The sequence below is a fragment of the Pelecanus crispus genome, chromosome 1 (assembly GCF_030463565.1).
Source record: "Pelecanus crispus isolate bPelCri1 chromosome 1, bPelCri1.pri, whole genome shotgun sequence".
NCBI classification, from domain to species: domain Eukaryota; kingdom Metazoa; phylum Chordata; class Aves; order Pelecaniformes; family Pelecanidae; genus Pelecanus; species Pelecanus crispus.
Window position 1 is genome coordinate 49,392,984 of NC_134643.1, and position 23,641 is coordinate 49,416,624.

The 23,641-nt window shown below is 39.8% G+C and overlaps 1 protein-coding gene across 1 annotated transcript in view; it reads right to left on the bottom strand.

Annotated features, from left to right (window-relative positions):
• Positions 1-14,073: 14,073 nt before the first annotated feature.
• The window catches only part of LOC142597271 (uncharacterized protein C12orf50 homolog), an 83,774-nt gene continuing 74,206 nt past the window's right edge, over positions 14,074-23,641 (bottom strand). The window contains exon 9 of the mRNA XM_075728239.1: positions 14,074-14,274. Within this exon, the coding sequence (XP_075584354.1) occupies positions 14,074-14,274 (201 nt within the window). The remainder of the gene's footprint in view (positions 14,275-23,641) is intronic.

Below are 23,641 nucleotides of genomic sequence, written 5' to 3' on the forward strand. Positions count from 1 at the left end.
GTGTCTACTACAGGCCGCCTGATCAAGGGGAGCCTGCTGACGAAGCCTTCTTCCTCCAGCTCCGGGAGGCTTCACGCTTGCAGACTCTTGTCCTGCTGGGAGATTTCAACCACCCCGACATTTGCTGGAAAAGCAACATGGCGAGCTGTAGGCAATCCAGGAGGTTCCTGGAATGCATAGAAGATAACTTCCTAAGCCAGGTAATAGACACATCTACCCGAGGGGACGCCATACTGGATCTGATGGTCACCAATGCAACTGAGCTCATCGGTGATGTCAAGACTGGAGGCAGCCTGGGATGCAGTGATCATGCATTGGTGGAGTTCACGCTCCGGAGGGACATGGGAAAAGCGAGGAGTACAGTCAGGACCCTAAATTTTAGGAAAGCAAACTTCCAGCTCTTCAAGGAGTTAGTCAGAAGGACCCCCTGGGAGACGGTCCTCAGGGACAGGGGAATGGAACAGAGTTGGCAGATCTTTAAGGACACCTTCCACAGAACACAAGAGCTATCAGTCCCCAAGTGTAAGAAATCAGGCAAGGAAGGGAAGAGACCAGCATGGCTGAGTCGAGACCTGCTGGTCAAACTAAAGAGTAAGAGGGAACTGCACAGGCAGTGGAAGCAGGGACAGGTGTCCTGGGGGGAATACAGGGAAACGGCCAGGTTGTGTAGGGAGGAGGTCAGGAAGGCCAAGGCAAGGATGGAGCTGAATTTGGCAAGGGATGTAAAGAATAACAAGAAGGGCTTCTACAGGTATATCAACCAGAAAAGGAAGGTTAAAGAAAGCGTACCCCCCTTGATGAACAAGAAAGGCGAACTTATATCAACAGACAAGAGAAGGCTGAGGTACTCAACAACTTCTTTACCTCGGTCTTCACCGGCAACCTCTCTCCTCACCCCTCCCAAATCGATGGACCAAAAGACGGGGACCAGGGGGGTAAAGACCCTCCCACTGTAAGGGAAGATCAGGTTCGAGACCACCTGAAGAACCTGAATGTACACAAGTCTATGGGACCTGATGAGATGCATCCCAGAGTCCTGAGGGAATTGGCTGATGTAGTTGCCACGCCACTCTCCATGATATTTGAAAAGTCATGGCAGTCAAGTGAAGTCCCTGCTGACTGGAAGAAGGGGAATGTTGTGCCCATTTTTAAAAAGGGAAGAAAGGAGGACCCTGGGAACTATCAACCTGTCAGCCTCACCTCTGTGCCTGGGAAGATCATGGGGCATATCCTCCTAGAAGATATGCTCAAGCACATGGAGGACAGGGAGGTGATTTGAGACAGCCAGCACGGCTTCACCAAGGGCAAGTCCTGCCTGACCAACCTAGTCGCTTTCTATGAAGGAGTAACTGCATCAGTGGACAAAAGAAAAGCAATGGATGTCATCTACTTGGATTTCTGTAAAGCCTTCGACACAGTCCCCCACAACATCCTTCTCTCTAAATTGAAGAGATATGGGTTTGATGGGTGGACTGTTCGATGGATAAGGAATTGGCTAGATGGTCACATCCAGAGGGTTGTGGTCAACAATTCAATGCCCACATGGAGACCGGTGACAAGTGGGGTCCCTCAGGGGTCTGTACTGGGACCGGTGCTATTTAACATCTTCATCAATGACATAGACAGTGGGGTTGAGTGCACCCTCAGCAAGTTTGCAGATGACACCAAGCTGAGTGGTGCGGCTGACACACCAGGAGGACAAGATGTCATCCAGAGGGAGCTGGACAAGCTGGAGAGGTGGGCCTGTGGGAACCTCATGAGGTCCAACAAGGCCAAGTGCAAGGTCCTGCACCTGGGATGGGGCAACCCCCGGTATCAGTACAGGTTGGGGGATGAAGAGATTGAGAGCAGCCCTGCGCAGAAGGACTTGGGGGTACTGGTGGGTGAAAAGCTGGACATGAGCCAGCAATGTGCGCTTGCAGCCCAGAAAGCCAACCGTATCCTGGGATGCATCAAAAGCAGCGTGGCCAGCAGGTCGAGGGAGGGGATTCTGCCCCTCTGCTCTGCTCTGGTGAGACCTCACCTGGAGCGCTGCGTCCAGCTCTGGGGCCCTCAGCACAAGAAGGACATGGACCTGTTGGAGTGGGTCCAGAGGAGGGCCACCAAAATGATCCGAGGGCTGGAGCACCTCTCCTGTGAGGCCAGGCTGAGAGAGTTGGGGTTGTTCAGCCTGGAGAAGAGAAGGCTGCGAGGAGATCTTATTGCGGCCTTTCAGTACTGAAAGGGGGCCTACAGGAAGGATGGGGACAATCTTTTTAGCAAGGCCTGTTGTGACAGGACAAGGAATAACGGATTTAAACTAAAGAAGAATAGATTTAGACTAGACATAAGGAAGAAATTTTTTACAGTGAGGGTGGTGAAGCACTGGAACAGGTTTCCCAGAGAGGTGGTGGAGGCCCCATCCCTGGCAACATTCAAGGTGAGGTTGGACGGGGCTCTGAGCAACCTGATGGAGTTAAAGCTGTCCATGCTCACGGCAGGGGGGTTGGGCTAGATGACTACTAGAGGTCCCTTCCAACCCAAAGCATTCTATGATTCTGTGATTCTGTGATTCTATGATTCTATGATTCTATGAAATATCAAAAAAAAATGAGCATCTTTCCAGGCAACATAATATTCAACGAACTTTTAGATCCCATTAGAAAGCTAGAAGAGAGAAGTTCCTATTACAAATCCCACAGGATCACAAAACAAGTTGTCTTGTTCTCTTATTGTCTTTTGTTTGTTTGTTCATAAATTGTGACTGAACCAGCTAAGGGCTGGTAAATGTTGCAAGAAACCTCTGAAAAGACAGATTCATGGCAATATCAAAACACATAGCTAAAGATGCACAAAAAATATAATATAACCTACAAATACAACATGAATAACCTTTTATTCGTGAGTATGCAATGCATTAATGCAACTCTAAAATCCTAAATGCCATGTGATTTAGAGCCTTCCTGTCTCCTGTGCAAAATTATGTCCCTCAGTTTGCAAGCTTTATCTGAGAAAAATTTAGCTAAGTATCTGCACTTTTCATTTTGATAGAACTCAAACTGTGACTATTCAATTATCCTAGGTAAGAGACAAGTTTAAAAAAATGGTATACATCTATATCCAGCCACAGTATCATGGAGGATTTGCTGTAGATGATATTTAAGCTGTTGCAGCTCCGCCTAATTTCTGGTGAGGACAACTGCAGTGTTAGTGGGATGTTACAAAGGAGCATCCCCCAAAGAGCTCTGTTCCCACATTGCATCCACAGAATGATTACAAAGGAATGGCTACAGCCATTCTCTCCTTTTTATCTGAATTCACTGACTATTTATAAGATATTTGTAAAAAAGAGCAAATTTACTTTTTATTCCCATTCATAGGCAAATGTAATTTCCTATTGCTAACCAAAGTGCAAATATGACATCTGTTTAGCAAGCAAAATATTCTTTCTAGTTTTCCAAAGATAGTTTATATATTGATCATTTATTGTTAAAAGTAAAATGCATCTTCACTTCTCCTGGTGAAGAAAGTAAGCCTGTTCCTATTTTGTAACATGCAGTCTGACTAGCTTTGTCTTCCCTTGCACAGCATTGCTTTACCACACTTCTACTTGTTTTCCATCTGGAAATCTTTCTGTGCAAATTTTGAGGAACTGATACGTTTACCTTGGATTTCCAGATATGCAAGTTACCCATATGTTATTTATTACATAACTAATAGCATCAAACTTTTCACCAGTGGCTGCCATTCATCCAAAACCACCTGACATACATACACTGTAGTTGTAGGACATCAAAGGTATGTCTGACATTCTCTGAGAATACTGGATGTAATGGCCATACTCTGTGCTATACAGTCAATGTGGATACAGGGTAGTTCTGATGCTTCAAGAAAGCATTGGACTCCTTCACACATGATAAACAGCACCTTATAGTCATCTAGGAGACCCTCAATCAATATATGGCAACCCTACTCATGCATCAATAGATTTGGAAGGCCTGAGATTAGATATAGCTATATTCCTATAATTCCCTATTCATAGTAATTCCTCGTTCAATGGTAACATACAGATTGCTTCAGCACGAATTGTGGGAACTGCATAACACATTTGAGTTTGGCTAATAATATGGGAACTTGCACTACCCTTCCATCATGATCTATAATTATATACTATTAAACAAGATTGGCGGGATTTTTTTAGTTTTGTCTGTCAAGGGATAGAGGAATAGGTTTTCTTGTATTTCCCACTGTCATTTAATCTTGTAGGGAGGGCATTCACCAGCAAAGAAAAGTATTTGCCCTTTCAAATTAAGTATTTGATATATATATATATATATATATATATATATTTATATAAGAATATCCCACTTCTTTGCCAAAGTTTGAAAAAATGCGAGTTTCAAATTAAAAAAAAGTTCTCTGCAATTAGTATTCATATTTTCATAACAGTCAGATGATCTAATCAAGATCAAGGCCATGAGACATTATTATGCAAACTAAAAATACGAAGTTGAGTAAGTAAAGGGAAATCAGTCACCGATCCTGTGCTATTTGCTCCCAGTAGTTCTCTGCTGCCAGCTCCGAGCTGCTGGAAACAAACATCACGATGCTGCTGTGCTCACTAACTCCAATGGACTATGCAAACAGGTTAGTGAACATATTTAAACAATTCCATGGATGTGTATTAATAAATAAAAAAATCTTCTGCAGTAAGATACTGTCTTTGAAATTTCCCAGGCTTGTCAAATCATGCTGACAGCACGTCATGCCCTGTTACACTGGCATATTGGGTAAGGCTGAATGCCAAAATAAGAATGCATGACAGGCCAATTATCCTGGCCCAAGTGTCTTCTTAACTTTCAGTATTTCTCCAGTATTACCAAATGTTACACTAAATAAGAACAAAAACTGTACTGTTACTTAGGTGCAACCACAGAGGATCTTATAGTTCACACAGGTTATAATTTATTTTCAAGAGTACCAACTTTACATCTCATTCCGAAGCCTGACTGTGCATTTCAAGTTTTGAATGTACATGAAGCATGGGCTGATTAAACTAATTTTGATCATGATTTTTTCTGTTAGTAGGAATCTCATAAAATAATTACCAGATAAACCTCACCCTAGCCACAGCACAGAAAACTCATGATGTTTTTCAAAAAGGTTTGAATTTGAAAGGTTTCAGCAGGGGTGAGGTGATAAGTGACGATCTGCCAGTAAAGAATAACTTAATTCTAGCTATCTATAGAGTGTTTTTATGAGACTTTAAAAGCATTTCCTACATTAATTCCTTACCCATCTTGTTCTCAGTCAGAAAAAATAAGTTGTCTCTATTCACCAGCATTTTGCCCTAACAGTCTCAGTCACATTTGACAAGGCTGGCCAGCAGCACGATTGTCTCTTTTTCTACCTCCAGTCAATGGCTTAGGAACCATTCAATTAAGTGGAAGATTGTTACTATAAAATACTTGCTCACTATAGCTATCTACATTAGAATCCATGCCAATACCAGATAATCTGAAAAGCATTCATATGATTATTCATCCCCATCACCATAGTGATGGTTTTCCTTTTCTGCGTTCATAACTGTGGATTTCCCATCGACCCACTTGCTCTTTCTGAAAATTAGTCACTTACATGGGAATACCAATAACATGACAATTTTGACTTCTGAAATATAAAGTATATTATGAACAAACGCACCCAGAATATATGTACAAGCAGAGATACTGAACCCTGAAATCTTCTTTTATTAATATTCAGGTCACATTGTTTAAACAATGTGCAGGCTTAATGAATGCATGAAAATTCAAATGTCAATGATAAAAACTGAAATTGTATTTTTATAAAAGTATGTCCTGGTTTCGGCTGGGATAGAGTTAATTTTCTTCCTAGTAGCTGGCATAGTGCTGTGTTTTGGATTTAGTATGAGAAGAATGTTGATAACACGCTGACGTTTTAGTTGTTGCTAAGTACTGCTTATGCTAGTCAAGGACTTCTCAGCTTCCCATGCTCTGCCAGGGGCACAAGAAACTGGGAGGGGGCACAGCCAGGATAGTTGATCCAAACTGACCAAAGGGCTATTCCATACCATGTGACGTCATGCTCAGTATATAAACTGGGGGGGGGGGTTGGCTGGGGAGCAGTGATTGCTGCTCGGGAACTGTCTGGGTATCGGTCGGCGGGTGGTGAGCAATTGCATTCTGCATCACTTGCTTTGTATATTATTATTGTTATTAGCATTATTATATTGTTATTATTACTATTTTACTTTATTTCAATTCTTAAACTGTTCTTATCTCAACCCAGGAGTGTTTCTCACTCTTACTCCTCCGATTCTCTCCCCCATCCCATCAGGGTAGGGGGAGTGACTGAGCAGCTGCGTGGTGCTTAGTTGCTGGCTGGGGCTAAACCACAACAAAGTAGAACTATGTTTTCAGCTAAGAAATGACTGAGATTATTTGAAGAAGGATCGCTAGCAACAGCAAGCTACAACAAACAGGAAAGAATGAGCAAATAATCATCTTTAAGACTGATGATACAAGAACAACCACATAACTTCCTGTGTTTTAATGCTTATAATAAATAAAATGTAAACAACCATCTCCTTACACTTGCCAGTATGTATTTCTTAGTATTAGAATTAATGCAAGTAACATAAAAGAAAATTACTATGATGAAGTTGCTTAGAGGTATTTAATGCTTTAAAACTTCATTTACCATATTCTCAGGTTAATTGTTTGAAATCATTCTTTCCATTTCCAAATTGAGAGATATTCTTAGATGGCAAAATATAAGTAATGCTCTCCACGTGACTGGCATCTTCAATACTTCTGGAGCAGTTTGTATCTTAGTAAACACATATATCTGTTCCAGATTCCAAAAGACTTTTCTAAAAAGAAGTTAGTCCTTAGTATGACTGAAAACCTGCACAGGAAATTTGATTTATTTTAGATGAGAAATTGCTGAGTGTTTGTTTAGCAAAAGATGTGAACATACACAAAGACATTTTTGTTCTGTGTAGCTTATAGGAAAAAATACTATGGTAACACTTAAACAATAACAAGGGCTACTGAGTTAAATCAGCAACACCGGCTAGCATTGATATGCTTGCAGCATAGATTCTCTTATATGCAGTCAAACTGTATGACATTGACTAGAAATGCTTTCCTTCAAATTTTAAAGATTTTTTTCCTGTTACCTGAAAATAAACAGAACTGGAAAGCTGGACTACAAATTCCTGTTTCAGAAATCATAGCACCTTTATCACTGTTTTCACCCTGAAATTTCTGTAATCATGCTTGTTTTCAAGCTTTCATTTTCATTTGCTGCAGTCAACAGGAAGGAGAAAAACAGGAGTAAGTGTCATTGATATCTACCTTATCTGCCACCCAGAACAGTTTGGAGTTTGAGCTTACAGGAATACTTACAGAATCAGTCTTCCTAGCTAATTTTTTCTACTCAACGAAATAACACCTACGTAGATAATGATTCAGTATAGTAATTAACTATTTGCTTCAGGTTAAACTCATCTTTAAAGCCTATTAATTTCAGTGACATTTAAAGTTCAGCACATGTTTGAGGTTTGTTGCTGAACTGAACTTCCAGGTTAGCCTGCTAGCAGGCATTGTGTGCAGCCCATGACAGATGTTCAGCCTTTCCTGACAACTGCTGTCAGTTCAGCGTTCTGAAATATCAGCCATGACAGCATTGTCCAATGCGTACCCCCATTTTAATGTTAACAACAGACAAAATTTCAAGATCAATTACATGTCTGCCTTTCTAACAGAAACATATATGTATTAAGATACATAACAAGTTTCCACTGTTCTAATGACTTTTAAATGTTAAACATGAAATATTGCCTGAGGTAGTTTCTCTAGCATTAATTTTTGGAAGAGTTGCAATTGTCTTCAATATTTGGAAACAAAAATGATCACAAAATTGTCACTTCTTCAGAACAGCCTACCATGGGAAAACTGCCAGTGTTCTTTACTGCAATGAAAAATGACCTAGCATTCAAAATTATGATTAACACCTTGATACTATTAATTAATAACATTAACATCTGTAGTTCTACTACCTAGGTTAAATTTGTAGCATATTGTTCATAATATGCTAGCAAACATATTAATACCTAAAAACGCAGAGTCAAGGTTTGCATTTCTTAATCAACTTCACAATAGAAAACAAAGATCAATTGTTTCTTTCTGCATTATTATAGCAGGACCCAATACCAGTGTGAGCATAGTTCCACATGGAAATCCAGAGAACGATTTTTTATCCATAAGACAACGATTTTTCATCTGAGACAAATATCTAAGTCAGTTGGTTTATGGCAAGCTGGGCTCTTGTAAATTCTCTCCACCTAAATCCAAGCAGAGCTCAGACATCAAACTGAGCAGCAGCCACATAAGAGTGAGGTCTTTTACTCTCCATATCACAGAGCTCAGTGGTTAAAAATATATACAGGATCAGGTACATTCACCACCACCACCAGAGACTTTAGCAGAACCTGAAGCTCAAAAAGCAAATAGCTCTAATATCTCCAAGGTAAAAGCCATGATACAAAACCTGTCAGCTCCTGCCTTTTGGCTCTGAGCTGGAACTAAAACTCCCTCTCCACACTGAATACTCGAAGAGCTGAGCTGGAGTCTCTCTTATGCCTTTACAGAAATCTTTCTGCCCAGTCTCATATTATTAATAGGGACAGTGGGATGCACACTCATTGCTTAGCTTCTTACTTTCCAAGTAGCCTTGGGAAGAACGAACTGGGTGTTTGAGCCTGTTCACCAGAGGAGGTGGCTGAAAACACATTTCTTATTTTTCTGGAAAGCACTCTGAACAGAAGAACTTTTATGAAAAAAAGGATACAATCCACATATTATCTGTTACCCCAGTGTTAAAAGAAGATAATGAGTTATAGTAATTTCTCTGAAATAATGGCATTGGCAACCACTGTCACAGGAATACTCTGGACTATGAACAGTAAAGCACCCAACCACCCATAAACAGAATGCCTTTAAACACACTCTTTTTCTCCACATGTCCTATTATGCATTTCTAAATACGATTTTTTGCAGTGTTTTAATATTTGTACTACTTTTTCTCATGTTTTGTGTAGAAATAGTCTAATGACATCTTTGACAGTGATCAGCCAAAAGTCTCACATGCTCATGTGGTTTCAAGATGATATTAATTTATCTCTTCTTTCAAATACCAGGTGACAGATGGTTCTCTGGTCATTGTATTCAGACTGTCAAGAGATATGTGTTTTTGCTTTAGATCCCTATGGAAGAGATATCATAGCAGCATATAATCATATATCCAGTAAAGAATTCTAGAGAATGAGGGGTTCTTAAAATCTGTCAGAGCTATCAGATTTGGTCCAAAGAAGCCAGAAGAGACCTGATATTTTATACCATTTTTGTGCTTTATTTTCTAATTTTTCAAGGTTTTAAGTAGAAACAGCTGGAATTTTATCCAACTATTATTTGTGGCAGCAAACAAGCTATGCAGAGTAGCATTTATGGGGTTTTAGCCTACATCATATTTAAGGAAAAAGAAGAGCTACTCAGGAAGGATTGGTGGTAATTCTCAAGGAAGAAAGCCTCAGAAGGCAGGAGCAGAAGCCTAACACACTAAGGAAAATATTTGCCTAGACATGAACAGAAGATCTCCCAGTTGCTACAAATTTCAGTGTCAATTAAGAGGACTACACAGAGAGTAGAATTAATAGCCAAGTTATAAACTAGGAGAGGAAGAAAGCAAACAAGATGAAAAGTATACTGTTTAATAATCAAAAGCCCTCTGAAAATGACAACTGTAAATCTAGAAAGGTGTATCTTTATTCTGCAGATATTCAGCAAAGTTTATTGGGACAGTAGAACTTTCAAAACATTAGAAAAAAAATGCTGTACACCATTTATATGGTGTGTGGCTGTGCACCACTTGTAATTAAAACACTGCTTCTGTGTTTTGCTTGTGAATCAAACCCGAATTACTATTATATTGATGCAAAATTCAAGAGAAAAGACACTACCTTTTTTTCTCATCCTGCTATCTGTCATGAGGTTTTTTACATAACTCTAGAAAGGTGAGAAGAAAGACCATTAAGTAGTATTTCTGGAGGTTTAGGTTTTTTCCCATCAAAGTGGTCTGGAGATGCAAAAGATGCTAAAGATAATGTAAAGAATAGTCCCACTCTGGTCTATAGATAAGTTATGTCAGCTAGTATACAGACATTTTCTACTAGTCAGATGTTCTGCCATAGTTGCAAGACATGGGTACCTGACACCTTCATCAGGTAATAAACAACCTTAGATCTATTTTGTAAGTCCCATAGCACAAAGACCTCCTAGTAACATCTGGGGTTCCCAGTACCAAATAATCTACTGCTGTTGAACCTGTTCAGCAGGTGGCTGGAAAAAAGACAGAACTCATGTCTAATAGACTGTGGTTGGTTGACCCTGGCTGGATGCCAGGTGCCTACCAAGCTGCTCTATCACTCCCTCTCCTCAGCTGGACAGGGGAGACAAAATAAAACAAAAAGCTCATGGGTCGAGATAAGGACAGGGAGACATTACTCAGCAATTACCATCACAGGCAAAACAGACTTGACCTGGGGAAATTAGTTTAGTTTATTACCAGTCAAGTTAGAGCAGGATAATGAGAAATAAAACTTAAATCTTAAAGCGCCATCCCCCCATCCCTCCCTTCTTCCCAGGCTCAACTTCACTCCTGATTTTCTCTACCTCCTCCCCCCAAGCAGTGCAGGGGGATGGGGAATGCTGGTTGCGGGTAGTTCATCACACATCATCTCTGCCGCTCCTTCCTTTTCAAGCAGAGGACTCCTCACCCTCTTCGCCTGCTCCAGCATGGGGTCCCTCCCACGGGAGACAGTCCTCCATGAACTTCTCCAGCGTGAGTCCTTCCCATGGGCTGCAGTTCTTCAGGAACTGCTCCAGCATGGGTCCCTTCCATGGGGTGCAGTCCTTCAGGAACAGACTGCTCCAGTGTGGGTTCCCCATGGAGTCACAAGTCCTGCCAGCAAACCTGCTCCAGCGTGGGCTCCTCTTTCCACAGGTGCACAGGTCGTGCCAGGAGCCTGCTCCAGTGCGGGCTTCCCACAGGCTCACAGCCTCCTTCAGGCACATCCACCTGCTCTGGTGTGGGGTCCTCCCCATGCTGCAGGTGGATATCTGCTCCACCATGGACCTCCATGGGCTGCAGGGGCACAGCCTGCCTCGCCATGGGCTTCACCACGGGCTGCAGGGGAATCTCTGCTCTGGTGCCTGGAGCACCTCCTCCCCCTCCTTCTTCACTGACAATGGAGTTTGGAAGTGGAGAAGAATGTTCCCCAAAGACCACAACTGAAAGTATCCAGAATTATACATCACGAGCATTCACCTTTGCAAATTTTTTTAAGACAAAGAAGTAACAGCCTATTTCTGGTGGTGAAACACACTCTGTTTCACAGGTTCCTTCTGGTAGGGGTGTCATAACATAGTAAATAGTGCAAAACAATCCCCTTTCAATATCATTTAGAGCACTACTAATGTGCTGTGGAAGAAACTAGCCTGAGGCATTTTCACGGTTGCATATCATTTAGGAAAGTTCATCAGTGGATGCTGTTGTAATTTTCCCTCATTCTGTGGTGGTGATACCTAACCACACAGTTGCCACAATTTATAAGACTGGAAGTTAACATAAAAGTTAGCTGAGGTAGCAGAACTGTCAATGGTTTATTTCACCCTTTTAAAGTCTCTGAAATTATGGAAAGTAAGGTGGGGAAGTAAAAATCTTTCATGCTTTTTGCTGCAGTCGTACGCTACCACTGGTGACATACATATAAACAGAAATAAAGTTAGAGCAAATTTATTTTCCAAGACCTGCAACATGTATCAGTCAATGTCCTGATGATACATAAAATCTGAGGTTGCCACTTAGTTTCATAAAACTGTCACTACAGTATAAACTCCATGTGATGCATTACTTTTTGATATTTGTCAAAGTTGAACACAAAAGTTATATGGCTCCATATTCCTAAGAGTGCAGCAGGCAGCTTGAAATCAGAGATGTGGGGCAGATTTTCTCTTCTTCAGGCAGTGATTTTTAGACTTCAAGTTATGGCCTGCACCCTGCTGTAACTACCATTTGAGCATTTTCTAAGACAGAAAATGAAGTACATATTTCTCCACCTTTTCTATTTTTCTGGATTTCTTTATACATGGCTATTACTTATTACTCTTATTTAAATCACCAAATGATTGTGAGCCCTCACAATCACAATCAATGACTGAGTCCTCTTTTTTTCCTCACTTCAAATTATCATTCAGAATGATAGGCAATGTTGCTTGCAAATGCAGAACTGACTTTCCCGCTTAAGATCCATAAAGGTGTTAAAAGAATCTAGTGAAGAGTATGGACCTGAGTCTTTGGCTTTAAATCAAAGCCACTGGAGGATGTGTGTAGTACAGTACAAAGATACATATCCTTCATTCTTCATCTCTATAATAATGGGTCAGCCAAATCCTCTCACCCAGAGGTCTATCAGTGTCTCCACACTATCTACACCAAAAAGGGAAAGACATATACTCAGTAGCTATTCAAAATGATATGCCAGTTCAGCTTGCATGAGATACACAGCTTTAAGCTTAGAAAAGGAATCTTCCTTTACTTCGTTAAGCAATGAACCTTCTCCTCTGACTTTCTACCCACAAAAACAACACTAAATTACTGCAACCATAAAGATTTCCAGAGGATGTGTTATTGCAAGCACCTTTAAAGGTCTTCTCAAGGAAAAATCAAAAGTATTCTGGATCCTTATAACATTTTTCATTCTTTCACCTCACCTGGGACAGAAATCCCTATTTAGTCTTTTAATGTTTTCTTGTCCAGAATTAAAAGTCTTATGTGAGCAAGCTGATGCTTTCTTAGTACTAAAAACCTTTGTCTTAAGTACTAACCTTCAGCAGGATCCCAAAGCCCACAATATTGTGATCATGGCAGCCAACACTGTCAGTAACAGAGATATTACAAAGCAGGTTTTCTTTGTGAGCAGCGAGTCCAGCAGTACCTCATTCCTTGCTAGTACATCTAACATTTGTATGAGGAAGCAGTCCTCTACATATTCCAGGAACTTGATGGATGACGTCTGAGCTGCTCTATTGTTCTTCCAACAAATATCTGGGTAGTTGAATTCACCCATAAGAACCAGGCTCTGTTGACCCGAGGCTTGCTCAAGTGACCCAAATATTGCTTCTTTGGCCTTATCGTCTTGGTTTAGAGGACAGTAGCTGATGCCTACTGTAAGATTTCTGATCTTGACCCAGAGGCATTTGATAGGGCTTCCACAATCGCTGTAGCTGACTTCCATACATTCAAAGTTGTCCTTAACATAGAGCGTGACTCCTCCTCCTTTTCTTCCCTGCCTGACTTTATGAAACAGCCTATAGCCATCCGTTGCAATCCTCCAGTCATGTGAGTTGTCCCACCATGTTTCAGTTATTCCTATGACATCATAATTTCCTGACTCGTCATGGAGCTCCAGTTCCTCTTGTTTGTTCCCCAGGATGCATGCATTGGTATATATAAACTTGAGGTGGTTGGTCTTCTGGTTCTCATCTTGGGAGGCAGCTAAGGAACATTGTTGCTGCTCTGGTTGGCCTGCCTTGTTCCCCAGTTGGTTACAATGGCATGAACATTTGTAACTCATTGGACTTTGGATCCTAGCCCCCAAGCCCTTCAGTTTTCTCCAAGGCTTTTGATACAGTTTCCCACAGCCTCCTCCTAGAGAAACTGATGCATTATGGTCTAGACAAGTGGTTTGTGTGGTGGATAGGGAACTGGCTGACAGCCCACACCCAGAGGGTGGTGGTAAATCTCCTTTTCAAACTGGTAACCTGTCACAAGTAGGGTCTCCCAGGGATTGATATTGTGCCCAGTGCTGTTTAATATCATAGAATCATAGAATCATAGAATGCTTTGGGTTGGAAGGGACCTTGAGAGATCATCGAGCCCAACCCCCCTGCAGTAAGCAGGGATTGAACCTGTGAACTTGGTGTTATTAGCACCATGTTCTAACCGACTGAGCTAACCCAGCTGGTCTTCATAAGTGATCTGGACGATGGGATCAAGTGTACCCTGATGAAGTTTGTTGATGATACCAAACTGAGTGGGGAAGCAGACACTTTGGAAGGGAGAGTCACCCTGCAGGAAGACCTGGATAGCCTGGAAAAGTGGGGTAACAAGAACCTTATGAAGTTCAACAAAGTCAAATGTAAGGTCTTGCACCTGGGAAAACATAATCCAGGAGTGCAACACAGGCTGGGATCTACCTGTCTGGGGAGCAGCTCTGTGGAAAGGGACCTGGGCGCCCTGGTGGACAAGAAACTCAGTAGGAGTGAACAGTGTGCTGTTGTGGCAAAGCAAGCCAACAGGATGCTGGGTTGCATCAACAAGGGCATCACCAGCAGAGATACAGAAGTCATTATCCCACTCTACTCAGCGCTTGTCAGGCCACACCTGTACTGTGTTCAGTTTCGGTCCCCGCTATAAAAAAAAAGATGTGGACAGGCTGGAGAGGGTCCAGAGAGGGGCCACAAAGGTGATTAAAGGACTGGGAAGCACTGCCATATGAGGAAAGGCTGAGAGAACAGGGTTTGTTCAGCCTTGAGAAAAGAAAGCTTAGGGGAGACCTTCTCACCATGTTCCAGTATTTCAAGGGTGGCTACAAAGAAGATGGACACTCCCTTTTTACAAGGAGTCACATGGAAAATACACGAGTAATGGGTACAAGTTAATTCTGGGGAGATTCTGATTGGACACAAGAGGAAAATTTTTCACAATGAGAACAATCAGCCATTGGAATAATCACCCCAGGGAAGTGGCAGATTTCCCAGCATTAGACACTTTTAAGATTCAGCTGGGCCATCTTGTCTAAATTGTGCTTTTGCCAAGAAAGATTGGACCTGATGATCCTTGAGGTCCCTTCCAACCTGGTATGCTATGATTCTATGATTCTTTTGAACATAATGCTGATAATGCTGATAACCACCCCTGTTTTATGAAGCATATGGTCAGGTCTAAACTCAGAGATAATTCATTCAGCCCATCTCTAGGATATTTTCTTTTTTAATGTGGAATCCTTATTCTGGAGACATTCAGTATTGTACTGTACAGGTACTAAACCAAAGCCTTAGGTAAAAGGTTATAATAGCTTGTGGCTTTTGTGTTCCCTTATAGAGTTTATTAGTATTATTTTTATAACAACAAAAAAGTCTTCCCAGATTAGAAACTCTTTCTACTGTGATTTTTTTTCTGAGCTTTCTCAATTCTATGCATGTAAAGGACGTGTTCTTTAAAGGATATACCATCTCTAAAGGAAATACCAGCAAGTAGCAGTTACCAGTGAGAATTCCTCCATGTCAAAAATCTGCCCTACTTAGCAAAAAGTGTACTTTTTTTCTTTTTTAATGTTCTCAATCTTGTTCTAGAAAATAAAGGGGGGCAAAGGATTTGGTGTATTAATATTTCTATAAAACAATAATGCAACACAATCACTTGTGAAGCTACACTGAAAATATTAACAAAATCAAACAGAGGTTACCCATTTTACCCCTTAGGTGTATTTGTGTCAAGAATCAATGACAGAATATAAAAATTAGTTATGTTTTTAGCAGACCAGACTATGTACTTTAAATACATCATGGATTTGTACTTCATAACTATTTTCAAAAACAGTTTTAAAAAGAACCAAAGTAAATTTATAACCAGCTGAAAAAGAGACAATGCTTCATCCCTGTCTGCACTACAACTGTTATCTTTAGGTTACCTGGTAGCGGTTAAACAAATTTCTTTCTAAATAATTACATTGGTACAAATCAATAGACAACACTATACTTTCTTCAAAGAGAAGGGGGAAAAAAAGAAAGTTTTCTACCAAAGCATTCTTCTTAGGTGTCGCAGCATAATAATTTAAAAAAAAAAAAAAAATAAATCTAGCGTGACTCTGTATTATTTGTTATAAAAGGGAAATAACACAACAAAAAGGAAAAAACAGGAGGAAAAAACACAGAAGTTAAAGGACAAAGGTCTTTTTTTTATATGATATTTAATATATTAATAAACTTAGTATCTGGATAGATACAAAAATAAAACATACTATGAAACAGATTATGTTAAACACATGCTTAAATAACACTTAAAATCAGTTACACCTCACTCCACACTGGGGGGTGGGGGTGGGGGCAGATTTTAGATCTTTTTTCTATTTTTCTTAAACTAATTTTACATGCAAAAATTGTATTTAATTATTATTTCATTACACTTTTTGTAGAAGGAGAGTTTATTCAGTATAATTTTACTTTTGTGTTCTATCACTGACTAGGGAAACCGTTGAAAATGGTATGCAAATATCAAAAACAAAAAGGTAATTTTTTCCTTCCATTTAAGACTGGATATGGAAGGAATACGTAAGTCAGCAGAGACAGTAATTCTTTGGGTTATGAGAAAGGGTATTGATGCTTTAACCTTGAGGTCTGAGAACAAAATGAAACATTAAAAGTTCCAAAGGTAGGGAAGAGATAATGTATGTTCAAATGTGTCTTGCATTTCATAAAATTCAATTTCTACCTTTAGAATAAATTTCAGAAACTTGCACATAAAATTCCATATATATTATATTGACAAACTGCACATTTTATCACAGTTTGAGAATGAAAGTGTGGGGGGAAAAAATTAGGAAAAATACATATGAGAAATATTTTAGTTTGCTTATAAACACTAATGTTCTTTGGAAAATTTCAGACAGAGTTTAGGTCTCAACTAGTGGTTTGAAAGCAATTCTGGCAATTTATCCAAAGGATAACCAGTACCCATTGAAGACATAATAATACTCCTCCTACAGACAGGCCTCCTACAGGCAGTAATTGTCAACGCACATCTGTGCTTCAATGAAAACTTCAGGCCTGAGCAGTCAGCATCTGAAATATGGCAGGGAAGAAAACTTCAGTCTGCCATAACATTTAGAGTCAATTTAAACTTGACTTGACCTATCTCATCAACTCTGCAGGTATCAGCTGTTTGGCCAGCTGATTCCTTCACCACATATGCCATTTTACCTTGCAGTGCTGTTATAAGGTTAGAGCAATTCAGAATTGCTGGTGTCCTTTGCAGCTAACAGGACAGAAGTCAGGAAATCCACTGTGCTTTAACATTTATCTGTAATGCATAAAACGTGCATATGCTGTCATGAGTAACTTCAGTATGTTCAATAGTGATTTGTTAACTCTTGTTAATCAATGTTAATGTTAGTTCTGGAATAAAATTCTCAGAACTCTGTCAGAGACAGGTACTCCTATCCTTTCGTTTGATGTAGCATTCTACATCCCAGACCTTTCTTTACTAAGAATAGGAATTCATCACAGTACTGCCAAGTGAATCTGGGAGTGGCAGGACCAAAACTGTGGTTTTCTATAGATTTATGCCTCATGGTGAGTTGTATGGCATATAAAATGATGCGAGCTCTGATTGAACTTTTTCATAGCTGAAACATCCACAGTATCTCTCTCACATCTGACATTCAGCAAGGGGTAAAACACTGAAATGTCTTCTCTATTTTCACAGGGTTTGGAGAAACTCCCTCCCTTAAGATAATTTGCGAGATTTCAGAAACAAGTGATCATGATTTAAACTCAGTCAAAAAATGAAAAAAAAAAAAAAGCCTCTTGCTGAAATACACAGACATGGTGCTTTAAGAACTAGTGCTTTTACAAATTCAGCAAGCATCATCTGAAGAAAGAAACAAATGCTCTGATACATAAAAATCACTTAAGATTTTTTACAAGATAGGCAACGAAGAGATCACACTAGATTAGGGAAAAAAAATCACACTGGATTAAAGATGCAGGCAAATTAAAAGCTTGCAATGAATGGCAGAAAGGATGACAATGTTAATGAATGCAAATCAGGAACTTCAAATTGAAGAGAATTGGTAAGGTAAGCATAGGGACACAAGAGGAAAATAGCACAAGCCACATAACAATGTGGGGGGGGGAGGGGGGGTTGAATGTACATTTTAAAAAATAGTGATCCTGATAAATGCATTAATATATTCCACAACAGAAAGAGTGGGTAAAACCAGGAAGAACTAAGCATTTCTATTGTTTGCTAGAAAAGCGGGTGGTGGGAGGGGAAAGCCAAGTCATCAATCATAAAAACATTTTAAAAAAAATAGGGTATTTCATCCCCATAGTCCAAACCAGGATCAATTATCCTACACCATTCTAGACACCCATTTCTAAAACTCAGAACTAAAATTAATCTTCTAGCATAGGAACAACCATATCTTTGTAGCATCCTTACTCGTCCTTGTAAGCTCCTAGTCTGTGAACTGTCTCCCTTGAAATAATTTAACCTGAGTACTCCTTGCTTTCTCATATCTGGATACAGAGACCATTTTGTCATTAATTAAGCACAGTTTCTAGTTATTTGGCTTGCTTATGCGATTTCAGGGGAGTAAAATTAACATTATACATTAAACTGATATAATATGTAGACTAGGACAAACATTACAGCTTTCCTTCTTGTGCCATCTGGAGGTCATCTTTCTCAATATTTTTGCACAAAATATTTGTCTAGTAAACTAATTTACATTATCTGTAATACTGTCACAGCTATAGCTCTCAGCAACAGCTAATCTTATTATGGGTATTTCCAATCACAATTTCTTAGAATATGATCTGCAGTGACCCTGAGACTGTGGAGTTTAAGGGAAGTGAGCAAGACTGACAGCAGAATTATAATCCTGGACCTCAGAAAAGCGAGCTTTAGCCTCTTCAGGGATCTGCTTGGCAGCATCACAAGGGAAACTGCCTCAGGGGACAAAGGGGTGCAGGAGACCTGGCTTTTTTTCAAGGACAGTCTCCTCAGAGGAGAGGAATGGTCCTTTACAGTGTGCAGGAAGGCAAACAAGCATGGCAGAATGCCAGCATGGGTGAACATACTAGTCTTACGAAAAAGCAAGTAAATAATGTGGTGTCTAACACAGAAATTTCAGCAGAGATGTGTAGGATGACTAACACTTCATTGAATGTTTTACATACATGGATAACTCGGTCTTGCTAGTGATAAAGCAAGCTAAATTACTTACATATACAGAGCAGAGCCAATAAACTTCTATTTCTAAATCTAAACAGTTATCTAATTTTCCTCTTAGTCCCCTAACAGTCTACATTTTAGATAGCGGTGTCCTTTATATTGTCTATTGTTAATAACTGCAATCACTAAAGTTTCACACCAGTGTTGCAGCTGAGATCATAACTTCATTGGAAGTGTAATCCAGCTCGCTGCATCTTGTTGTACAAGAGGACAAATTCTTATTGACACTAACTGTTCTGCAAATTTAAGAGTGTGATTTTAGTAGTTTAATATTGATCTAGGTTTCTAGAAGCTGCTTCTCTGCTACTTTCTGGGATGAGAGCAGTACTCCTAAATATTCTAATTTCCATAACAGATTAATTAATGTACTGGAGCTGAAATTTTTAATGCTGTATATTAAACTATATTTCTTATTAAGAAGCTTTAAGAGATCCTGAACAGGAAGATTTTCCAATCTGGAGGAGACAGCCCCCTCTTTCAAATTGTTTATAACTTGAACTCAGAATGACTAGAGAATACTAAAAGACAGAAAAAGTAAGGTGGGAGGGAATGGTGAAATTTATACTAAAAGTAGAAGATGGTTCCAGCTGATTTGGTTATGTTTTGCTTATTTGGTGTATTCCTAGGAAGATTAGAAATATGTAGGAACATTATTATCATAAATTCTACTTTCACTTCCACCATTGTCTTTTGTATATTTAAGTTGGAGCATTGTATCACATGTATTCTCTTCCATAATCAAAGTAATAAGTTTCCAAAGGTGCTATTTGCATAATTATACATGCAGAGCAACAAAGATAAATTATGCATATCTAGCAGAAACATATTTTCTATTCATACCGTTGGTCTAAACTTTTGTTTGGCAGAGTTAAATAGGAATGTAGTAGCCCAGATGTTGTTTCAATAACAGGATCATCTAAATTCAGTGTAAATTTAATAGGCAACAGTTATAGGAGTTATTCTGCACTTACACTTGTATAGCTGGCAGCTGTACAAGATGACATTTAGAAAGGAATGGCAGGTGTTAAGGAACAAAAAAGATGAGAAAAGAGAAGATGGTATGTAGGTTCTAGGTAGTGTAAAGGTTCAGAATCCTTCAGTAATTTAGAGGAAGATCTAAACAAAGTTAACATTATAAAAGGACTTTTATAATGTTGCTCTCCCTGAAGTTCACAAGTTTCCAAAGAAACTCAGTCAGACACCCGATGGGAGTTAAACATGTAATCCTTTATGGATGTTAATTCATTACAAAATCAGCTCAGAGGATTAGAGTGCTCAAGGCTACTTAGTGCAGGCCATCAAAATGAAAAGCCGTATCTGAGAGCAACCATTTCCTCACAGATACTGCACTTTGCTGTTGCAGAGTCTTCTAGAAACATACCCTATGATTCTTTTTGCATGAATTATTCCAGTTCCTTCCCAATAAACTGTGAAATAACTTGTCAGTATTTCTGGACATTTTGGAAGATGATGGAAGAAGATGAGAACTGAAGTAATTTAGCTTGCTTTATCACTAGCAAGACTGAGTTATCCACGTGTGTAAAACATCCACTGAAGTGTTAGTCATCCTACACATCTCTGCTGAAAATTCTGTGTGTTAAAAACCACATTATTTACTTGCTTTTTCATAAGACTACTATGTGTTCCAGTCTATACCGTGGCATTACATGAGCAAATCATTTAACATGCAAATATACTATTGGCTAAACAGTTCATCCTTTCACTTCAGATCAGTGACATTATTGCATAAATCTTTAAAAACAAAACCTTATCATCCAGATCAGAACAGTTAAAAATATGCTTGCAAGTGTATATAGATACACATACACATGTGTATAGTGACTGAAATCTTTTACAAGAATGGAACAATTTTTAACCAACTATTTTTGCAAAAACTGTAAACATAAGAATATTTATGTAGTTAAATAAGCCTTTGACACTGTGTCCCACAGCCTTCTCCTAGAGAAGCTGGCGGCTCATGGCTTAGGCAGGTGTACTCTTTGCTGAGTAAAAAACTGGCTGTGTGGCCAAGCCCAGAGAGTTGTGGTGAACAGAATTAAATCCAGTTGGTGGCCAGTTACAAGCAGTGTTCCCCATGGCTCAGTTTTGGGGCCAGTATTGTTTAGTATCTTTATCGATGATCTGGATGAGGGGATTGACTGCACCCTCAGTAAGTTTGTAGATGACACCAAACTGGGCAGGAGTGTCAACCTGCTGGAGGGTAGGAAGGCCCTGAAGAAGGACCTGGACAGGCTGGACTGATGGGCCGCGGCCAACTGTATGAGGTTTAACAAGGCCAAGTGCCGGGTCCTGCACTTCGGGCACAACAACCCCATGCAATGCTACAGGCTTAGGGAAGAGTGGCTGGAAAGCTGCCTGGAGGAAAAGGATCTGGGGGTGTTGGTAGACAGCCGGCTGAACATGAGCCAGCAGTGTGCCCAGGTGGCTAAGAAGGCCAACAGCATCCTGGCTTGTATCAGGAATAGTGTGGCCAGCAGGAGCAGGGAGGTGATTGTTCCCCTGTACTCGGCGCTGGTGAGGCCGCACCTGGAATACTGTGTCCAGTTTTGGGCCCCTCAGTACAAGAAGGACATTGAGGTGCTGGAGCGTGTTCAGAAAAGGGCAGAGAAGCTGGTGAAGGGTCTGGAGCACAGGTCTTATGAGGAGCGGCTAAGGGAACTGGGGTTGTTTAGTCTGGAGAAGAGGAGGCTGAGGGGAAACCTTATCGCTCTCTACAACTGCCTGAAAGGAGGTTGTAGTGAGGTGGGTGTTGGTCTCTTCTCCCAAGTAGTTAGTGATAGGACGAGAGGAAATGGGCTCAAGCTGCACCAGGGGAGGTTTAGATTGGATATTGGGAAAAATTTCTTTACTGAAAGGGTGGTCAAGCATTGGAACCAGCTGCCCAGAGAGGTGGTGGAGTCACCATCCCTGGAGGTGTTCAAAAAATGGGTAGATGTGGCACTTTGGGACATGGTTTAGTGGGCATGGTAGTGTTGGGTTGACAATTGGCCTGATGATCTTCGAGGGTTTTTCCAACCTTAATGATTCTATTCTATAAAGACATACTTGTCTGGCACACTCCTAGCCAGACACCTCAAGCTGTATCTAGTATAGCACTGTATCCAAGCTAATGAGCCCACTGCATGCCTGCAGCATGGTCAGACTGAGCTTGTTTTATTTCCTGGAAATAATTTTGGAGGCACTCTTTAAGAGTGAAGAAGCTATGCCAGTGTGCAGCACTGGTTTTGAGCATGGCATATAATTGTACCTAATCTCCCCAAAATACCAAAGAATATCCACAGATTAATCTCGTGCAAACAGCCATGCTTTACTGAAATTGAGAAACAGGGACAGAGACAGACATTCTTTATTAAAAGGGTCATCAGATGAAAACACCGAAAGATGGAAAATAATAGATGTTCCCAAGTGCAAATATAATGGAGTAAATCAGTTATCATCTGTTCAGAGAATAATTTTGTTAGGAAAAATAAACTCTAAAAAATACATAAAACTGATAAGTGTCATTGCATTAAAATATTCTGTTTATATGTAAAGACTTTGTAAAGTTACCATATTCTGGTCTATCTGTTACACACATAGACCTCACTAGGAGATAGTAGGGTGCATTTTGGTTCCAAGATTGATATTTAGAGACAGGATTTGAAGACTTTCGCCTTTTATCTCAAAATGTTACTATAATGAGCAGCAAGTTGGTAAAATTATTTGCAAACAACAAAAAGATACCCAATAGTCTGTACCCTTTTGTATTCAAGGCTTTTCTGTCTCCAGTTCTTCCCCTCTTCTCTTGTGATCCTTTTAACAAAAGCTGCACTTGAAACAATTTATAGTTCAAGGTGACCAAGTTCCATCTCACATTATTCCAGAATCTGTAGGTTATCTCAGCAATATTCATGTTGTATGTGATTCTCTGCAATCAGCAACTGTCATACATGTGCCTTTTTATACAACTTACACATATGAAGATAAGAAAAATGTATACAATTGGACAATGCACCACAGTTCTGACATACATGATTATGTCCTCCACCTACTGAAATTACCTCTCACTATACAAGTAATATTCTTAAAAAAAAAAAAAAATACAAAACAACAACAAAAAAACCCCACAAAAAACACCACCAAACTAAACTTTGTTAGCTTTCAAAACCAGATTCAGTTATGTGGATAACTGAACTCCTAAATTCTTCCCTGTTGAAAAAAGTTTTGTAACTTTAAACTTCTTTTTCTACACTGAAAGTTGATGCATGTCATTATCTCTTCCTTCTTCTTCTTTAAAGAATGACACCATTTTGTTTACTTTTCTAAAAAACTTGTTTCATTGAAATTTAGTAATCCAGTTGCTGCAGCTCTTTCAACCTCTAAATGTTAGGATGCATCGCTAGAAAGAAGAAAATCACAAAGCTCTGAAAATTAAGTTGATTTGTATTAATCCATCTACATAATTCATAGCAAAAAAATGTTCTTTATTAGCTTCTTCACT